This window comes from Electrophorus electricus, chromosome 14, assembly GCF_041902795.1.
Source record: "Electrophorus electricus isolate QZ-2024a chromosome 14, ASM4190279v1, whole genome shotgun sequence".
Classification (NCBI taxonomy): Eukaryota; Metazoa; Chordata; class Actinopteri; order Gymnotiformes; family Gymnotidae; genus Electrophorus; species Electrophorus electricus.
Window position 1 is genome coordinate 21,922,501 of NC_137510.1, and position 21,348 is coordinate 21,943,848.

General features: G+C 47.4%; 1 protein-coding gene across 8 annotated transcripts in view; it reads left to right on the plus strand.

Moving 5' to 3' along the window:
* creb5b (cAMP responsive element binding protein 5b) overlaps positions 1-21,348 on the plus strand; it is a 47,790-nt gene that overhangs the window by 22,418 nt on the left and 4,024 nt on the right. For 5 of the 8 annotated variants that reach the window (XR_003409972.3, XR_003409973.3, XM_027000036.3 and 2 more), the window contains exons 6-10: positions 529-655; positions 2,224-2,334; positions 16,664-16,978; positions 18,174-18,401; positions 20,174-20,282. Coding sequence is in view for 5 of the 8 variants with exons in the window: in XM_027000036.3 (XP_026855837.2) it covers positions 529-655; positions 2,224-2,334; positions 16,664-16,978; positions 18,174-18,401; positions 20,174-20,282 (890 nt within the window). In the remaining 3 variants the exon portion in view is untranslated. Of the gene's footprint in view, positions 1-528; positions 656-2,223; positions 2,335-16,663; positions 16,979-18,173; positions 18,402-20,173; positions 20,283-21,133; positions 21,272-21,348 lie in introns of all 8 variants that reach the window. The other 3 variants (XR_014116884.1, XM_027000037.3, XM_081696171.1) reach the window with 3 other exon arrangements.

Below are 21,348 nucleotides of genomic sequence, written 5' to 3' on the forward strand. Positions count from 1 at the left end.
TTTTATAGTATTTAAATATTTTTTTTAAAGTATTTTAAAAGCCTTTAAACAAACAGCCTAAATGATATTTTCTAACTGGCAGGTGAGTTCTAAACCAAACAAGACAGTAACAAATATCACTGTTAAGGAGTTTACAGCCAAGGATAAAGGCCTCGGAACCAGAGGCCCTGACACAAAAAGGGCCAAAAGTTGCAGTACAGATTGGATCAAATGCGGAGGCTTGGAGCGATGGATAAAGTAGTGCCCAGTGCCGCATGTGCCAGCTTAAAGTCCAGTGAAGGCCTGACTGATGTTGACTCATTCACAGGGGGAAATGAGTTCTGTAACTTCTTAAGAATCAGTACCATAAAAAAGAGGAACTGATGTTGCTGTAAAAATACACCTGATGCCCCTTTAGATTAACAAAAATTGCATCCGCATCTGATGAGAAAAGGTGCAAAGGCATGTATTTTGTAGTGTCATGTCACAAATGTCTATTTGCGTGTGTGTGTGTGTGTGTGTGTGTGTGTGTGTGTGTGTCTGTCTCAGGCCAGTTCCTGGTTCTCTATCATCACTGCTGCACTTGAGGAACAGACAGCGTCAGCCTCTCCCTGCCTCCATGCCTGGCACTCTGCCTGACCCCACCATGCAGGGATCCTCCGCTGTGCTTATGCCTGTTAGTACATACAAAACACGCAAACACATGCAGACATGCGCGTGCACACACACACACACACACACACACACACACACACGCCTGCCTCGTAGGTGTCTCTTGGCTGCCTCATAATTCCCCCTCGTACCTGACTGCAGGACTGCTGGTTGCTGGATATTTTTGGACGATGGGCCATGCTCTTAAACCCAGCATGTGACAAACAATATGCAGGCAACAGTGGCTCTGTGGTCAGACACTGAGCAGTGGCGAAACGGCTAGACAGTGAGTGACAAACCGTCCATGCCAACAGCTGAGTCATTGTGCACTTTTAAATTGCACCTGTAAGGTAGTTGTACCTAATACATTGGTCACTGGCAGTAGGTACAATGTAGATGGTTCTACTAAAGTGACTGGTGGGTGTATAGCCTTGAGTGTATAATCTGGGTAATATTAGTTGGTTTAAGTGCAATCTTGCTCTCAAAATGGTTTGATTATAGCTTTCATACAGAAATAAACACATGCGTTGCGTCTTCTCTGTTGCGCAGACAGTAAAGCGCTGGCTCTTTTTGTTTTTTGCCAGGGCCTCAGTCGTATCAGTGTCTGTGCCTGTAACACGAAGTCTTCCTAGAGTATGCGTTTCTACCACAGCATCCACTAGACGTTACATTCATTCTGCCGCAGCAAAGATAGTAAGAGCTTGACGCATGGAAGGGGCCAGAGAGAGGCAGCGTGTGCGTTTCCTAACGACACAACACATGTTCTCATCTGAACTGAAGCCAGCCCCTATGGCGGGTGGGGGCTGTGAGCTTAGAGGTGATTGAATTAAAGCTGAACAGGGGTTGTTGTTTTTTTTTTTTTTTTTTGGCTGAAGACATCTCAGCAGAGGGGTCCAGTGGAGGGGAGGTGTTTGGATTTCAAATATTCCTCCAGTAATTACTGCAGGCCTCTGTACCTTCTCCTCGGCAGTTTCACAGGATGGCCTACAATGACTCACAGGAGGTGTTCTGGGGGGGGGGTTTCAACTGGTTTAGGAGTTAGAGCCTCTCTCACTCTATTAAACACACACACACACACACACACGCGTGCACACACGGGCTGCACTGATCACACGCACCAGCCACCACTCTGAACTCCTCTCTAAATTCACACAGACTGGGTGCTATTTTGAGCTGTACTGAGCTTCCTGTGTTAGTTTCCCTTTGACCACTGCGCTGCTCACAGTGGTGGTGTGAAATCAGGAACCGGACACACCCCATACACAAAAACATGCGCCCTCACACACACACACACACACACACACACACACACACACACACACACACACACACACACACACACATGCGCGCGCACATGCACAGGCACACGTACATGCACATATAGGTGGGCATGTACGTGATGAAGAAGAATCTTGTAGAAGATGTTAACGTCATCTCCATTCATGGCTGTGATGTGACAGCTGTTAAGAACTGTCTGGCTTGCTCGGCTGGATGGGAGATAATCCCAGGCAGGCGTGATGGATCACAGCCTTACTCTCAGCTGCGACCGATGCTTATGTTTAACTGCTTTGCTGTTTGTTTCTTCCCACACAGATGGAGAGACAAATGTCCATGGGTTCCAATTTAATGAGCATGCAAGGCTCCACCCACAGCGGCACTTGCTCCTCCCCCCATGTTCCACCTATGCACTCGGAGGCAAAGCTGGTCAGTTGCTCAACACATGCGCATTGGTGCACACACACACACACACACACACACACACACACACACACACACACACATACATTCAACCCTGTTGCATCTACCTAAGCCCGTGCAGTCTTAACGTGCACCTTCATACAAAGAGCACATAGCAGCGTTCTGAAACATGTTCGCACTAGTTGAACTGGAGGCTGATCTCATCTCTAGTGCAGCAGTCAGCGAGAACAGAGCAGAGCGGAATAAGTAAAGCATGTTTTGGTCCATATGTTTGTCTTTTTACATCTTAAAGGATTATTTTCACATTAAGATCCATATAAAAGGCACTGAGGGCTCGGGCCTAATGCTTTCTGAGGCACAGACGTACGCTGCCATATTCTTCAAACCTACAAGGTCTTCAAACCTTGTCGTTCCATTTGGACAGGGAAGCAGTGCATTAGCTTTAGGCTGTGTTCACCATGCTCCTCATATTGATGGTCTAACGCTGAGAGTCTTGAGCTACGGCCAAGCACATGTGCCTGTAATGTCAGTTCACATAAGTACACGTCCATATGTTATCCGACGAGGCAGCTAGCGAGGCAGCAGAGGTTTTAATGGCTGAATAACAGGCGAAACCGCAGAAATAAAGGTCCCATTCATTATCGCTGTAATGAAGTAGGATTTTTAACTTTTAATTCTGCAAACAAAGCGGCCGTTTTTGCATGCAAGAAGACTTTTTCCACATAAATGTGGAGCTCTCAGCTGTGACATTTATTTATGTGTATTGAACTAGCTAGTGCAAGTTTCACCCGTTGCACAAGATGATGGGTTTACTTAAAAGTATTTAGAATGTGCTGAATGTTCAATGGAAATCTGTGCTGCCGATTTAGACAGTGTTTACAGGGAACTCCGTGGTTACACAGGACATTTTCCTCACTTGAAAATCAAAGTCATTCTGCTGGTATTCACATTTTGACAGCTTTACTTTTCATTGCCCTTGTTGTCTTCAGATTTAGTGATTAGATAATAATCTAGGAACTGTAAACATGTTTAATACTCCTGTGATAATTCTGGATTATGAAATCTACTGGAGAAAAGAGTGCATAAGTATAACCTAATCCTGTTCTTTGTGCAAAGGCTGTGTGGGGGGGAAGGCTTGTGTAAAGACTACGATTGGAACATGAAGAGAAAAGAGACAGACAAAAGGGGCTGGCAGAAAATGTGTGTGTGTGTGTGTGTGTGTGTGTGTGTGTGTGTGTGTGTAAGAGAAATGGAGAGTCGTAGTGCAGAATGTGAGCAATTGGTAGAGAGATAGTTTAGAGGAAATTTACAGCTCCCCCCCCCCCTCTCTCTCTCTCTGCCTCTCTCTCTCTCTCTCTCTCTGCCTCTCTCTCTCTCTCTCTCTGCCTCTCTCTCTCCCTCTCTCTCTCTCCCCCCCTCTCTCTCTCCCTCTCTCTCTATCCTTGTCTCTCCCTCTGTCTCTCTCTCTCTCTCTCTGCCTCTCTCTCTCCCTCTCTTTCAAGATTGATCACCTTGCGTATTTTTTTAAAAACCCTTCACTTGTCCCCATGGTAACAGGCAGGGAGAACATAATATTAGTCTAATGCGCTGTCTTATCTATCCCTTGGCTCTGTTCCAGGCCCAGCCTCAGAGTGCTCCCCCTCTGATTGTAATTCAATTAGAAATGTGCATCTCTTCCTCCAGCTCACACAGGCAGGAGAGCAGTGGTCAGAGTTCCCCCACCTTCCAGCCTCAGAGCCGTTTCTTTGCCGGTTAAACACACTACACTGGATGTTACAACAATCCTTCTAAAACATCCAGAAATGTCCGATGCTGCTTTAGTTATCAGCAGACTGTTTACTTGTTCTGTTTGTAATCTGCCTATTAATTAATGGGGGATTAGCTTTGAACTACGCATGCAATATGCATGGTGTAGAGTCGGATTTCCAGACAGAGATTAGGCTCAAGCGTACTCTCAACCCGAGTGTAAGCGTTATTTAGTCGCAGGCGAGGCTGATCTGGGCACAGACCCATCTCTTCTTCTCTGCTGGAAACACAGGCAGCTGGCGGCTTCCCTGAGATTTTGCTCAGAACCAATGAATCGCGCAGTCATACCTTTCAAAGTCACTAGAACAACCGAACAGAAAGAGCTCATCACAGTCGGCCACTTCGTCTTGACTTGGGCTTTCGCTGAGTTCATGAACTTGAGTGCACAATAGACATTCTTTTTTTTCCCACTTTCCGAGTAAGGAGACCTGTGTTTCGACCCGTGTTTAAGTCCATTTCTTTTCTAATGAGCACAGTTTCCGCGCCCGGGTTGGATGATGGCGGCGGGTGTGATCAGATGACCCCGGCGCTGATCAGAGCCATGTGTGCCCCGTGCGGCCCAACCCAGCAGAGCACGGAGCCCTGATCCTGTTTTAATCTCATTATCCAGAGATGTTGACTTACTCCAAATGGGAAATATCTCCCCCACTGTAACCCCATACTCTGGTTTTAGCCACCAGGGACACACGCATAGAGAGGAGAGAGACAGTGAGAGAAGGAGAAAGAGAGATAGAGAGAGAGAGAATAACATTTCTATAAGAAAAGAGAAGGTAGAAAATATATATGCTTGGAAAAAGAGAGAAATCTGGAATAGAAAGCTCTGTGTGTGTGTGTGTGTGTGTGTGTTTGCTGCCTGTAGAGCTGTACAATAAGCTCTGCACAAGGGTTGATGAGGCCACATTGATTTTGCGGTGGACCGAAGATCTCAGGTCTAAATACTGCATGAGCTGCTGCTCTCCCCATGGGCTAGATATCAGAGCATCACACACACACACACACACACTCACAAAAACTTGCATGACCGTGCACACAAAAACACACATGACACATGCACAAATAAGCATGGGTACAACGCTGCAATGTTTTTCATACTGCAACATTTTTCGCTTTTCATGCACACGCAGAGAATAGTCTTTCTCTTTCTTTTTTCACACACACACACACGTGCACACACACACACACACACACACACACACACACACACACACACACACACACACACACACACACACACACACACACATGCAGCCACTATAGCTTGAGTGTTACGCCAGCACTGCATGTTGGCTATACTGAAGAATGATTGAGATGTTGAAGTGTACCCAAGAGCCTTTGCATGCACGGTGTGTGTTTGCACGGGTGAGTGTGCGCACGCACGTGTGCAGAGGAGATTGTTTTGCATTTAAGGAATCCGAGTGCAGAAAGGAAGTGCTGTAGGGAATACTCCATCCAGCTCCAAACATGACATCATGTGCAGGACCGGCTAACACTCCTCTGCCCCTCTGGTGCGTACGTGGTGCCTGTATCCCAGTCTATACCATCTTTTCTCGCCAGTCCAGCATGCGTGTGCGTCATCCAGTGCCTGTGCTGGATGCCCCAGCAAGTTGCCGGACCTTCTCCCTCGCCCCTTTGCTCACAGGCCGGGGGGGAGGTGTTCGAAGAATCGAAAGCCCTCGTGACTCTGCGCAGAGGAAAGCCTGAACATGCTCCTTCTAGCGGGGAGAAAGAAACCTGTATGTGTGCCAGCCGTAATCCCGCCAGGCCTCAGGCAGATCAAGTTTCTCCGCTTCTCCAGAACGGGCTCTGCTCTGACAAGCTCCGCTTGTAACGTCCGTGGTTGGTTCGATCAACCAATCAGCTAAATGACGGCTCTGACGACTGGTTCTGGATAAATGCTGTCGTTCGTGTATTTCAGGCTTCTAGAGGTGAAAGTTTAAGAGGCTTTTAAAGTATATCATTTTTCTGATATACCAGAGGCATTCAAATCACAGTCCTGAAGGTCCTGAAGGTCCACATCCTGAAGATTGTCCACCTTCTCTTTACCTAAGAGTCAGGCACGGTGACAAAGTGGCCAACCATTTACATTAATCATTTAATCAACTACAAGGGCTTACAAAACCCAGGACCAGATTTTGTTTTGAGGTCCTGATTTGAATACCTTGGTGAATATCAGCACAGTTCAAGCCTTTAGGGACCTTTAGGGATTACACCAGTTGCTTAGAATTCCAAGAACGTAGTTAAGATGCTCCTTAATTTAGCGTTGCAGATTAGAAGATCATGAACTTCCAGCTAATTTTCCATGATGTTTCTCATAACCCCGAGGCAAAGAGATGTACAAGGGCTTGCTGGAACGCCAGCCTGGACAGTTATTTGAGCAACAGTGCAGAGAAAATGTGTTATTTGTTATCTGGGAAGGGGTGGGGGGTAATTATGCATTGTTTATTTTGTTACCAGGGACAATAAATTTGTCACTAAGCATCAGTCTAAGGCGGTGAGCCTTTTTTTATTCAGTAAACAATGCATATATGTTGGTGCACCATTCCTCCACCAGCTCCAGAGCTGGCACTTGGCGCACTGGGTGACATCATTCTTGGCATGCTGTGAATGTACTCCTTTTTACTTTGGGGGGGAGGGGGTGGGGCACTCTTAAAGAAACATTTCACTGGGGGACACTACCATCAAAGTAGTGTAAGAGCTTTATGCGCAATCTAGAGCTTTGAGCTCACCTAATCACACCCGCATTCGTCCGTGGAAGGTCGGGGCCGGCCTGAAATCTGTTCCCACGCAGACACGAGGACGTGCGTGTTCCTGCTAACGTCCGAGATATCTGTGTTTGTTGCTTCTTTTTTGTTGGAGGACAGTGGATAGTAAACGAGCGATCATGAATTCAGAGTTCTGATGTCATTTGCTTTGTCAGATGAAGCATTGCGTTTTCATACGTTTTTTTCATACAGTTCTTTCTAGAGCCTGACTTATAATGCCTGGGTTATCAGATGTGAAGCTGCCCTCCCACCTGGAGCATGGAGGGTTTCTACAGCAGGAGCACCTGCAGGAGAGCGGGAGGTGGAGTCTGGAGTCTGGGGGCATACAGGTTTTGGAAGCAACATCTGTATGAATGGTGGCATTGTCAGGGGATGATGTCATAGGAGAGTGAGCTCAGACACAGCTGAAACTAAGAGTTAACATTACAGAGCACTGAACACATACAGATAACACTATGGGGGAGAGGGCTGAACACATACAGTTAACATTACACAGGGAGGGGACTGAACACAGTTAACATTACACAGGGAGAGGACTGAACACATACAGTTAACATTACACAGGGAGGGGACTGAACACAGTTAACATTACACAGGGAGAGGACTGAACACATACAGTTAACATTACACAGGGAGGGGACTGAACACAGTTAACATTACACAGGGAGGGGACTGAACACAGTTAACATTACACAGGGAGCGGACTGATCACATACAGTTAACATTACACAGGGAGAGGACTGAACACAGTTAACATTACACAGGGAGAGGACTGATCACATACAGTTAACATTACACAGGGAGAGGACTGAACACAGTTAACATTACACAGGTAGAGGACTGATCACATACAGTTAACATTACACAGGGAGAGGACTGAACACAGTTAACATTACACAGGTAGAGGACTGAACACATACAGTTAACATTACACAGGGAGGGGACTGAACACAGTTAACATTACACAGGTAGAGGACTGAACACATACAGTTAACATTACACAGGGAGGGGACTGAACACAGTTAACATTACACAGGGAGGGGACTGAACACACAGTTAACATTACACAGGGAGGGGACTGAACAAAGTTAACATTACACAGGGAGAGGACTGAACACACTTAACATTACACAGACAGAGGACTGAACACAGTTAACATTACACAGGGAGGGGACTGAACACAGTTAACATTACACAGACAGAGGACTGAACACAGTTAACATTACACAGGGAGAGGACTGAACACATACAGTTAACATTACACAGGGAGGGGACTGAACACAGTTAACATTACACAGACAGAGGACTGAACACAGTTAACATTACACAGGGAGGGGACTGAACACAGTTAACATTACACAGACAGAGGACTGAACACATACAGTTAACATTACACAGGGAGGGGACTGAACACAGTTAACATTACACAGGGAGGGGACTGAACACAGTTAACATTACACAGGGAGGGGACTGAACACAGTTAACATTACACAGACAGAGGACTGAACACAGTTAACATTACACAGGCAGAGGACTGAACACAGTTAACATTACACAGACAGAGGACTGAACACAGTTAACATTACACAGGGAGAGGACTGAATACAGGGCTCGACAAAAGAGAAGACTGTTTCATGCACAGAAGAACAGTGAGAAATATGAAGACATTTTCCAGGTTTTAAGCTTCTTTCGTGTGCTGACAAGACAACACGCGACCCCCAGGTTGGGCCACTCGTTTGGCAGCTGGCTGGAGCTGTGTTTACTGAGCGGAGCAGGGCCTGAGCAAGTCTGCCCTGTGTTTGTCTTAGTATGGCAGCTTGTTTTTTTAGCTGCAGCAGCAGGCTGTGCAGGCTGTCTGCCTCTCAGGCACCCTGCACAGGGCCTCAGTCTAGGCAGCCACTATGGAGCCTGCCTTGCGTAAGCCTGCACGGCATTGTGGCAGGACCACACACTCCCTAGCCGGTATAAGAGTTGCTGTCCCAATGTATACAGGACTCAATCCCACAGGGAGAGGTTCCGATTGCCAGTGCGTCTTACTCATTTGTAATCTTCCCTTTGAATCGGATCAGATTGTAGTCCTGGGGACCCTGTGTACAGGACCGTGCTTGTGTCTGGCTGCCTGTGACACATCTGTCTTAACTCATCACCTGATTGCCACGCCCGACGTCATGAGGATCGCTCTGTGTTTAAGCGTAGCAAAGCGTTTACCTGCAGGTAGCTCCAGGTTGAGCTAAAACAAGCTTTGCTTTGGTCTGAGGTAATGTTCTTTACTCCAATTCTTTACCGAGAAATCAAACCAAACTCGAACCGAACTCTTCACAGATCAGTACCAAATGTAACCTCCGCAGTCACAAACATAACCACTGATTGGACTTTTGCTAAGCTTTGAAGTCAGACATTTCTCAATTATGCCGTCACCGTGAAGCTGGTGACCATAGGTACAATCAGCCTTGTTTTCACAGTTACGCGATCCATGGGGTCGTCAACTGAGAGGTTTCTTTTAAGCCCCAACTTGTAACTAATCTGGATGGAACGATGAGGACCCGGACTTCTCCAGTGTCATGTGTGTGCGTGTGTGCAGCGTGCAGTGATGGATGTTTGTGTCTGCACCAAGAGCAGCCCTGATTACGGTCGCTTAGCCTAGCTTGGCTCCAGACCGCCGCATGGCTGTGCTTTTGTTAACCGAGCCTGATTAGGCTTACATTCGAGCCCCTGCATCACCCGGCGTGCCATCCTGAGGCTCGGGATGGCTTCCCCCCCACCTTTCGTCTTTTGAGGAAAAATTGGTTTTGTGCAGCTTCCATTGAAAGTGCCATCCATTGTGCTACCAGTCACAGAGAGCGCGCTTGCTAAGTCTGTGCATGGCTGCATAACCAAGAGCAGAAGTTCAGTATGGTCTTGATTAAAGTTTGATTTGTAGAGTGGACGTGCAGTCTGCTTTCTAATTTGACTTTTGACATCAGTCAGCGTTCATGGTTGTATTTTTGCTTGCTCTGTCTTGATTAGTTTGCTTTGCAGCTTACTCCCAGTCACAGAAATGTATGTGATACTACTTAGGGAGGTACCCATTCACTCTGCGAGTATATCCACTGTCAGCATGGGGTTTTGTATTCATCAAACGTACTGATCAAAGGCTGTTTCTCGTACTCCAAAACAATTTATTTGTATCACGCTGGACCTGATGTTACATGTTAGCATGTTTACCCGGAGCGCTTTGACTCATGAAACCTCTGGCTGTTTCACGACTGCTTTCACACCTGTTTTGTAGCTGCTCGGCAAATCGGATTGGACACGGCACTCACGGTCAGCAAGAGGCAGCGTGGCCGCTACCAGATTTTCGGGCCTCTCCCTCCGGGAGAGCCGAAAGAAATGAGCCAGTCCTCGGCTTTGTAACAGCTAAAGGGGCAGTGGGGTGGTGTTGGCAGAGGACGGAGCGGTGAGGGGGTGGGGGTAGAGGGGTGTGGTGGGGGTTACAGGGCTCATTAAATGAGCTAATGGGGGCGTGGGCACACGCCGAAGCCACGGAGACAGAGTGAGAGCCTCTCTGTGAGTAGCACGGAGGTTTAGGGCCAGTGGGGAACAAGATGGGCGTCTCGTACTCCGGAGCTCACAGGGAGCAGGAAACCATGCCAGGAAAGTTGGGACTCGGATTGATGCAATGAGAAGGAGCGCGTACAAAAGCCTAGTGCACTCCTCGAGGGCTTGGAATAGTTACGAGGCCGCGTGACTCCAGCGTTGTATGGCTCGGTCTCCCTTAACCTTCCCCTCGCTGCAAAGGGAAAACGCTTGAAATATACATGTGGCACACATCAAATACTTTAGTCTAATACCGCTAATCATAGGCACGGTATGTTCGCTAGAGCTGAGTCAACTCCTGCAGAGTTAACCCATTCTGTTCGATAAATTCATTCACTTCACCTAACTCCTAACTCCTTTAGTTTCGAATCAGTCGGAAGGAGTAGCATACACAAACCTTAAATGAGTCCTTCCAATGAAAAACAATACATATCCATAGACTATTCTTCTGCAGTCTACAAAATAAAAACAATAATATAAAGCATCATTGAAAGTTTTATTTTTAAATGCTTACATGAATGAAGTAAGGTAAGTCCAAATAAAGCATATTTAACATTTTAATGTAAAGGAATGGTTGTGCAACATCCAGAGCTAAGATAACAGATTACACATAAAGGGAAAATGGCTGATATTCTGTTTTTTGGTTGGGTTTTTTGTTGTTGTTGCAAGGGCTCAAATAATGAGGACCTTTCATGAGCTTTAGCAATTGGTTTTGCTCCCAGACATTATGGTTCTTCTTAACCTTTTTTTTTGGCTAAGGAACATTCTCTTCCTTTTCATTGGTCAAGGGAACTCATATGATTATTAATTTGCCCATTGTTTTTTGCAGTTATGTAGTGCGTGGATGGTTCCTTTAAACTGACTTTACAGTACAAAACCAGATTCTGAATTTCTTTCAGTTTTTCAAGTAATATTTGTAATGTTACCCTGTAGATGTTTTTTTTTTTTTTATAACATGTGTATATTTAAATATCTTGCCATCCACTGTCACTTTTGTTTAATTTGAACTCTTAAACATACTTCTTATGCAAAGAGCCTTTTGCGCCCTATTGACTTCATATTTACATATAGAAACGCATATACATATTTTCATATAGAAAAGAGCATAACGAGTAAAGAGTGAAGGATCAGAGGGGGAAAGGGGGATAAAAAGGAGTAAAAAAACAGAACGACGTAACAGCTGGAAGAACTGACAAAGAACTGATGGAAGATAAAAGAGCAAAGACGAGTGGAGCGATACAAAGAAAGAGCAGTGAATCTCTCTCTCTCTCACACACGGTGTGTACCCGGCTCCACTTCTACCCAGGGGCTCCCTTTTCCTTCTGACCTCATTTGGTCTGATATATTCCCCCAGCAGTGGGCGGGGCACTCCCTCTCTCTTTTACACTCCTCTACTGATATGAAGTCATCCCTTCATCTCGCGTAACCCGAACCTGTTGGCAGGACGCGTGGCTGAACATTCCCCGCGACGTCTCATCAAAGGCACGGCGCTGCAGTGAAAGTGCCGTTGAACAGCTAGCATTCACGGGCCATTATGCACCTGTGCTGCCACTGTGGGAGACCGAAAGGTCAGAGGTCTGGGGCTAAAGGTGACAGATGAAATGGTGGAAAGTAGACACTAGTTTTGCCTTAAGTCATCCTAGACATACAAGTAATTGAATGATATATGTGCTTACATCATCAAGGAGTGAGAGAACCCTGGCAAGATTTGTTTATTTTTTTTCCCCTCATAAACTGCTTAGACCATCCGTACAAGTTTGAAATGATGTGTATATACTATTAAAACATAACTAAATTGAGACATATTTTTATGTTGAGCATCAGACTGGCTCTTTGCCTGTTCTTCTGAAACCTTATGAGTCTGTGACATTTAGCATCAACTTCACTGGCTGAGTGCCGTTCGTTTCGGTCACGTTTCGTTATATGACCCTAAATGACTGAAGTCTGTAATTCTAGACTACGTGTCTAAAATTCAGTTCTGGATTTTGTAATCGCTAGTAGTTAATATATGTCATAGCGCATAAGCATTCAAATCACAGCCCTTGGAAGCCAGGGATTACCGATTTTCCACCTTCCCTTTCCTTGGAACCAAGGGCTGGAGCTGAGCAGCTCTGCTGTAGGACGTGGAGAGGAGAGAAGCGTGAGACCCCGCTGCTGCACGCCTCCACCTGCAGCGGGATAATGGGTGTTTAGCCGCGGCTCTGATGTGACACGGTGAGGCCGGACTATCATTAGCGGCTCAGGCAGCTGCTGCTTCAGGTCTGCGCGCAGAGCTCCAGCCAGTCCCTGCTGCTGTAATGCCTGTTTACACCTCATCGGCGTGGCCGCCCGGGCCGCCGCATGCACTTTCCACTGTGCTGAGCTAGGCTCTCGGCTAACGTCACGCTGTCTTGGGATGTGCGTAATACGCCCAGGATATATTAGAAGTGGCCCGGCGAGGTTCAGATTTACCGGTCCGAGCGGGAAAATCACACTCTCTTGAGCCCAAATATTGCCGCTTGCTTGAGCATATACTTTGGTAAGGCGTTTCCTTGTATTGTATATTTCTGTTGCGGGTCTATGAGATTGCCGAGGTTTTTAGATTACTTTGAGGATTGGGTGAGATGGTTGTTTGCTCACAGATTCCCATTTGGGGATCTGTGAATTGTATCTTGGGCTTTGTGCTCATGTGTACACTTTTATTTTACATTATCTCCGAGAAAACCTGAAGTACCGTATGGATTAAGTTAATGTAAGAGTGTACTTGAGAGGAATGTAGTGAGTGTGAAGCAGTGGTGAGGTGTGTGTTTGTGTAGTGTGTGCTATTGCACATGGTCTGGATCCCTCTGTGGTGTGGTAGACACTCATTCAGCACTTGCCCCTGGGCAGGACTCTGGGGGCCTGCACCAAGCTGGAGTGATTGGTGATTGCATTAGCACGCTGATAGCGCCCGCACTCTCGGTTCCCTGCAAATGATGGATGGATAGTTCTTCCACGGAGAAAAAAAAAAAAGAGACACTCTCCCTCTCTTCCTCCCTGCCTCCCTCCTGTCTTCATGAGCTGGCATCGAGCCAAGCCGAGAGCGAGCAGTGCTCCAGCCTGCGTTAGCCGGATGTCAGTCGCCCCATCAGGGCCCCACACAGTGGCATTCCACCCCGTGGGAACCGCAGGAAGCCTGCCTGGTGGATGGGGGAGGGAGCGATAGGTGCACAGCTGCGTCGGTACAATTGCTACAAGGCTGCTGCTGATTGACGGGTGGTCCAATCAATCAGAGGTGTTTTTCTGCCCTGCGACCCCAATATGTCTGGCTTGTGGATGGATGAATGACGGTCCCTCGCTTTGAGGGTCGTGACACACTCCAGCTTGTCCCTGCCATCGGGGTCGCGTATCAGGTCCCACCTACACACGTTAAATAAGAGCTGAAAAGACATCCGCGACTATCCTGCTTTTTAGCCACAGGTCTTGTGTTCACAGACCACTCGACCATATGTGCAAGGCTTTGAACCCATAGTGAAGTTCACAGAATTGCTTCCACTCTCTTCAAGCCTAAATAAGTCTATTTATTTAATAAGATACACGGGGGGATGTCTATATATCTAGATCTAAGACAACTGTTTGAATGATCTGCTGAACAACTGAGAAAGAACACAGATGGCGGAGTAAATGTTGTTCTCTAAGTTTGGGTGGTTAGTGGTGAAAGGAAATATTCCTTCTGCTTTGCTCCAGGCCTATTCCAAGAAAATAATCTTAAGGAAAGTGCAGATTTGTGCTCTGTTTATTACAGCTCAAAATCGTACTATGGCCGAGAACAAACATCCTCGGGATATTTGGCTGAGATGTAAACAAATATACGAGATCCGGGAGAGGGCAAACAAAGGAAAGTCGGTGACAATTTGGTAAAAATCTCAAAATGGTCTCTTTGGCGACCAAATAAACCAACACACACAACGAGGCAGAGTCAGTGTCTGCGAGAGATCAGGGAACCCTGATTAAGACGTGGCCTCAGCTGTAAGGTTTGCTGAGGAAACTCATCGGTTTGACAGTTGCGAAGTTGTGCCCTTATCTGAGACGTACAGTTTGTTATATATAGTCTCTTTAGTAACCACATGGTAAGCCAGTGGTGGTTAGAGAGAGTCCTGTTGCCCCTGGTTGTAGGTGGTTGTTTGTGAGTGGTGTACCTAGTAGAAGGAAGTGGTGAAACTGGGTCTTCTGGAACTTTTAAGGGATGAAGCAAAAGGTTGGTGGGGTGTGTGGTTAGAAATGTTTAGTTAGTGGGCAGTGAAGGTGTGAGGAGTTTTGCTTCAAGTGGGTTATAACTGCTCTGCTAGAGGCTGTTGTGGGGTTTCTTTCACAACTGAGCATCCTGAGTGTAGTGTGTGTGGTTCATGTTGGGAGTGGTAATGGTGAATGCTATGTTTGGCTCGCAGCAGTGTTGGTGGAGTTTGGTGGTGAAGCAGCAGTAAGGGTGGGTGCCAAGGGGCAAAGCGTGGGTGGGGTAAGCAGTGCAGCTGGGAGACGAACACACGGAGACAGTGATGGTGGACGGCAGCTCCAAGAAGCGTGGGAATGGAAACGGCTCAGGAGGGGCACAGTGGCTTTCCTGAGCTGGGAGAGAAGCATCTGCCAATCGTCAATAGCCCTGCACATCATTAAATTGGGTTTCAATTTGGCTTTATTTTGCTAAATAGCAACCGTGATCTGACTGAAGGCCTAAAGGTCAGTGTAAACTTTGATTCAGTGATGTTTTTATATCCTGTCCAATGTGAGCCGACTGTCCTGGAGAGGAAACGTCAGCCTTTGTGGGCAGAACGGTCGTTTTGGAAAAGGGCTCTGCCCAACGCCCACCCCTCCCCGGAGCCATGGCAGAGAGACGAGGGCGAGAGAGATTGGTGGTGAGCGAAGGATGACGGCAAAAGGGAGGAGAGGAGGACAGAGAGGAAGGGAGGATGGATAGACGAATGATGCTGTGTTGTGATTGGGGCCAGCTGGCCACAGCTCTTGGCCGGAGGACTCCATGTGCGGCCTGTTGCAGAGAGTTATGGACTCTCCCTCTGACTGACAGCAAGAGAGTGGGAGGGGGAGGGAGGGAGAGAGAGAGAGAGAGAGAGAGAGAGAGAGAGAGAGAGAGAGATGGAACAGGTTGGCAGTGGACTAGTCGAGGGAAGTTGGAGGGAAAGACCAAAAGACTTCCTGAGTGACTTTTTATTGTCACATGCATGACTGCATAATAAAGAACTTGATATATTTGTTCGTTTCCTCGTTCTGCAAGATTCTTATTACGCTCTTGTTTTGTTTTTTTGTTTTTTTTATAATTCGGTGTGTCTCAGATCAGTTTCCTGTGAAAATGGCTCTACCTGTGCAGCCTAAATGAAAACACCGCATACCCTGTAGACTCAACACTCTAAAAATACTCGCACTTTCCAGCGCAAACGTAAAAGACCAGGGCAATGTGCGCAGACATAGATGCTCTTTATTTTCTTTCCCTTTGCCTCTGTTTGCTGTCAGGCCAATCGCACCAGCGTCTGCGTCTTGGCAGCTCAAGGCTCGGGTCCATGCTAATAGTCCTCACTCATCTCACAGGCCTGCCCAGAAAAACAGCTTGGGGAGAGAGAGAGCAAGCAGGTAAACAAGCGCTGAACACAGGCACTTTGACCGAGCGTCTCGAGGGCCGAGTGCTGGGCGAAACCTTTAAGTGGACCACACGTCCGCGGCGGCGGGGAGGAGATGGGAGGGGGAAGAAGAACACGGGGCCACCGGACGGCGCCGCTACCAGAGCGGGACCCTGCTGGGGTGTGGCTCCTACGGTGCGCGATGACAGACTGTGGGAGAGCGTGTTTGCGCGCATGCAGGGAGTGGTGGAAACCGCGGCTCGGGGTGTCGATAGCGGCGAGCGGCCCCGCCGAAGAGCCACGTTTGTGTTCCCAGTTTTGTGTGCGCCTGAAAGGGAGGAGGAGCGTACTGGTCACTCGGGAGCCCCGGCTGTGCTCCGTTGCAGCTGTGGGGGCTGTTTCGGTCACGCTTTAATAAAATTAAAAAAAAAAGTATGTGCAGCAGCTCAGGTGCAGCTTCTAAGTGTTCTGAAAGAAGGTGCCTTTCACTGGAGCCTGCGAAACACCCCGGCAACAGTGCACGTAGGCAAGACAGCCATGTTCTCTGCCCTGAATGAGTCTTGACCCTAATGCTGCTCTCTTCTCTCTCATTCTTCTCCAAAGAGACTGAAAGCTGCACTGGCTCACCATCCGGGGCCCATCGCCAATGGCAACATGAACACAATGGGTCACATGATGGAGATGATGTCGTCACGTCAAGAGCAGGGCGGCCACCACCACCTGCACTCGCACCCTCACCAGCACATGCAGGGCCCGCCGCATGGCTACCCTCACCACGCCCACCACCACAGTCACCCCCAGACTGGCCACCACCACCCGCAGAGCCACGGGCACCCCAACAGTCACCCAGGCCACCTACACCCTGCGCATGGGCACCAGACCTCACCCCACCAACCCATGCATTCTGCCGCATCCCAGGTACCCAGCAGCGGGGAGGGTTGGGTTGGAGAAGGTTTGATTAGAATGAGCCGGGGATGGGACGGGTCCATGTTTGGCTTGCTGTCCGTTTGAATGTCAGTTTGAGTTTCGATTGAGTTGACATGACATGACTTGGGCTCTGCCGAGCTGAACTGAGTTTTTCTGAAATGAGTTGGGGGGGTGAGGGCGGAATAGTGTACATGTTTGTCACACAGGTCTGTTTCATAATATAGAGCTGAACTACAGCAGAATGATTGTGCTGTATCAAAGCTGTCATACCCGAAGATACAATTCTATTTTGAGTGGTGAGGTTTTGTTTTCAAACTCTATTGGTTAATTCTGATGCACATTTATGCATTGTTATTATAGCAGCCAGTAGATGGAAAGCATGGAAACGTTTCTTAAAAGATAAAAAAGCAATGGTTTTGGGACGTGCAAACTAGAACATAGTGTTAGTTCCGAAAAATAATATCCAGGTTCCAGGTCCTTACCCCGATATGGAGAATTTCTGGTATTTCCAAGCCAAATGGTAAAAAAAGAGAAAGAATTTCAGGTCTTGACCTCAGCACTGATCTCTGTGGAATTTTCCTAGTCAGTATGTGTCTTTGTGATTCAGAAATTCTGCCTCCAGTGAATTATTAAACCAAACAAGAGGCCCTGTATCCACACCACCCATCAGAGGCACTGCATTTTCCACCACCCTAGCGCTGCCTGCAACGATCTGAGGTCTGCAAGTACCAGCCGCTGCCAGGTCCGCCTCAAAGAGCTTTTTTGTGGGCAGCGTGGTGCTGGTAGCAGGCCCGCTTTGCCGGCCGCCTGCGAGCGCTAGTCTGAGTGGACTGGGGCCCAACACCTCTTTAGGAGGGCGGGGTGGCCCTGTAAAGTAGGCCATTTCTCACACGCACGTCCATCATGGAACTGCAGGGACACGTGGACAGAGCGTGTGTTGTTTTCCTGGAACCTCCCAGGAGTGCCGGAGAGGTGTGGGCGCAAGGCCGCAGGGTGCTGGGTGCAGCGCCCGAGGAGGAGATGTTAGACAGGTGATTGGCCAGCGGCCAGGATGTCTGGTTGACAGGGGCAGGTCTGTGGTGATGGATGGGTGGAAGGGAGGGTGATTAGGGGGTGTTTCCCGAGGGAGGGCCTTACGCAGCTACACACGCTGAGCAGCATGTTTTGGTTTGACTTTATTTCGCAGTTGTCCCCGGCCGGCCAGCAGATACAGCCCACGCAGACGATGCAGTCGCCACCCACCAGCGGGGGGCGCCGCAGGCGGGTGGTGGACGAGGACCCCGACGAGCGCCGACGCAAGTTCCTGGAGAGGAACCGTGCGGCCGCCACGCGCTGCCGACAGAAGAGGAAAGTGTGGGTGATGTCTCTGGAGAAGAAGGCCGAGGAGCTCACCCAGACCAACATGCAGCTGCAGGTACGGGCCACGTTCCCGCCCGCCCACACATGGCCCTGCCCTTCACACCTGGCTCGATGGCCTTCACGTGCTCTTCATCTGGACGAATGGCTCTTCCTGTGGGCTTTCCTGTGTATTCCACTGAGCCAGTGCCAAGTGGACACTCAACAACTTTCAAAATCTCACAATCACTATACTGCTCACACTACACAGTATTTCTCAGCAGCGACCTGTAGGGGTGGGCACGCTACACAAGCGATCGCAGATCTTTCATCTGAGCAGATCGCTGGCGAATACTGCGCTTTCACAAAATTACACGTGAGCTGTATGTCAAATTGGAGCCTGAGCAACTGGTTGCAGTGGCCATTTCTGCACTCGATTGTGCAGAAGCAAGGAAAAAAGAAATAAAAGGAAAGTGTTGAGTAAGAATTGGCTGGAGAGACTTGGCCAGTAAGGACTGTCTGTTCTTCAAAGAGAGCTGGAGGTAAATGGTGCAGTGCAATGCAACGAACTCTTTGAACCGTTCAAGCAAATGTGAATCAATTTCTCTGATCTGATTTGAAGTCTCAGAACCCGGCTTTCACGTGTCTGCTTTTCACATAGTCGTGTGGTGTCCACTTGGCCTAAGCCCTCATATTCCTACAGGCTACAGCAGCCTGAAAAACCTTTTTTTTTCTTTACAGTTGATGGATAATTGAAAAGCCATTGGCCAGCATAAATGTATGTAAATCTAAACATTTGTTTACATTTACATAAATCTTTACATGGTTTCAGCTGTAATCACAAGATAATCGTAATCACAAGAAATATCAGTGAAGCCATGAAAGGATCTTAGAATTAGATCCTTTGAACCTTAGATCCCAATGAATAACACGGGGAGGTGAACAGAGAAGATCGCTGAAAGAGTTTACTGGATTTGTTCTTGTTATTGTTGTTGTGCTCTGCCCCCCCCCCCCCCCCCCATTATTCTCCCTAATACAAAGTTTCCAGGGACACTAAGAAAACAAATAGCATATTTATGAGATTTGTTTTCCTTTATCGCCACATAGTTCAGTGGGGTGGGGCAGAAACATGCTCCCAGCCCCCTGGCACCTTCATACGAGTCCATTGTTCATGCTCACTAAGATTTACTCCAGGAACTCAACGACGTGGCCGAGTTTCCTGGAGCTGAGCATCCCTGAAGTCTATTTCTTCATATGGCAGCCACTAAGATGTCACGTGTTCAAATTTTCACTTCATAAGATGCCATTACTAGTCGTGACTATAACTATAACAACGTTTTGCACGTTCATTATGATTTTTTAAAGGAAACTCCCAACAATAGACATATGTGATCTTTTATGAAGTGTGTCTGTTCCCTAGCCAGTACTCTTTAAAAAAAATTGTGTATGACCATCATGAAGAAATGTAATGGTATTGTAGAGGGAACAATTATGACACCTTGCAGTAAGTACCATACTTTAAAACGTCATGATTCCAGACTCTACAGCTGCACTATGTAATCAGTGAACAATATAATAACTTTGTGGCAAAACCTGGGATTTTTTTTCTTTAATGTGAAAGCATTATATAAAGCACACACACACACACACACACACATATATATATCTCATATATATCATATATATGTCAGTAAACAATCAGTATATAGTTCATCCTTTTTTGCAACCTTTTGCCATGTGTGTTCCAAGGTTGTGTTTAACACGCTAGCAAACTGTTTGCCCTTTCCAGCCTTATGTTCTGAGGGGTGCTTGAAGTGGCCTTTGGGCCTTTGATGTCCTTCTTGTTGGCAGAATGAAGTGAGCATGCTGAAGAATGAGGTCACCCAGCTGAAGCAGCTCCTGCTCACACACAAAGACTGTCCCATCACAGCCATGCAAAAGGAGTCGCAAGGTTACCTCAGTGAGTGGTGCAGCCCTATTTCTCTCTCACACACACACACACACACACACACACACACACACACACACACACACACACACACACACACACACACACAGCGCCTGAAGTGACGCTGCATAAAGGCTGATGTTTATAGTGGAGTCTACGTTTGATACAGATACACACGCACACACTGCAGGGGCACACCCGCTGATACGGATACTTGTGGCATTTCGACATGTATGCAGACAGCTCCTCCCTGATCTCATTCTAACAGGACAAACCCGCTCATTTTCCCCATCACTGAAAGACTCCATTATGGGTGCAGTCTGCGCAGTAACCACCGGAATCAGATAGTCCTGCACACAATAAGAAATTACAGTCGTTTTTTTAAAGGTCTAGGCACGGCAAGTGGATTTTGCTCAGAATGTGACATTTAGCCATTGGCTTTGACATAAATCTTCCTGTCTGGTACTCAGACCCATCCTCGTGTGCTTAAATGTCACAAGTGATTCGGAGCTTGTGTTTCCTCCTCTATTCCTCCTAGAGTTGCTGAAGTATCGTCACCAATATTTAGGAGATAAATCGTGGATTTTTTTTCCCCAAAAAGGCTTGATAAGTTTAAGCAAGCTGCCGAGATTCAAGATTGAAGAAGAGACGCACTATCGTGTGTCAAGACCATATGGATCTAATGACAGACAGACTAAACGACAATGACGCTATCCATATACATTTACCAGCCACTTTACTAGAAATACCTCCTACCTTTCACCTACAGTCCACGCCCACATTATTAGGCCCACATGTCTTCCAGGTACATTTGACAAGTGCAGAGTTGCAGATAATAACCTGAAAACATTTTCATTCTTTAGGTGTAGCATGCAATGCTTGTGAGGCAAATGAAGTTGAGAGAAGTAAGAGATGAGATGAGGGGCAGAAGGAACATGGCCGCAGGTGCTAGTGCAGGTCACTTTACCTGGTTGCTTCCCTGGTAATGCACATGACGCTGAGTATGTATATGTAGGCCCAGAGTCTGCTCCAAACCCACACCATTGCTCAGGTTCAAACATTTAAGTTTATGGTCATT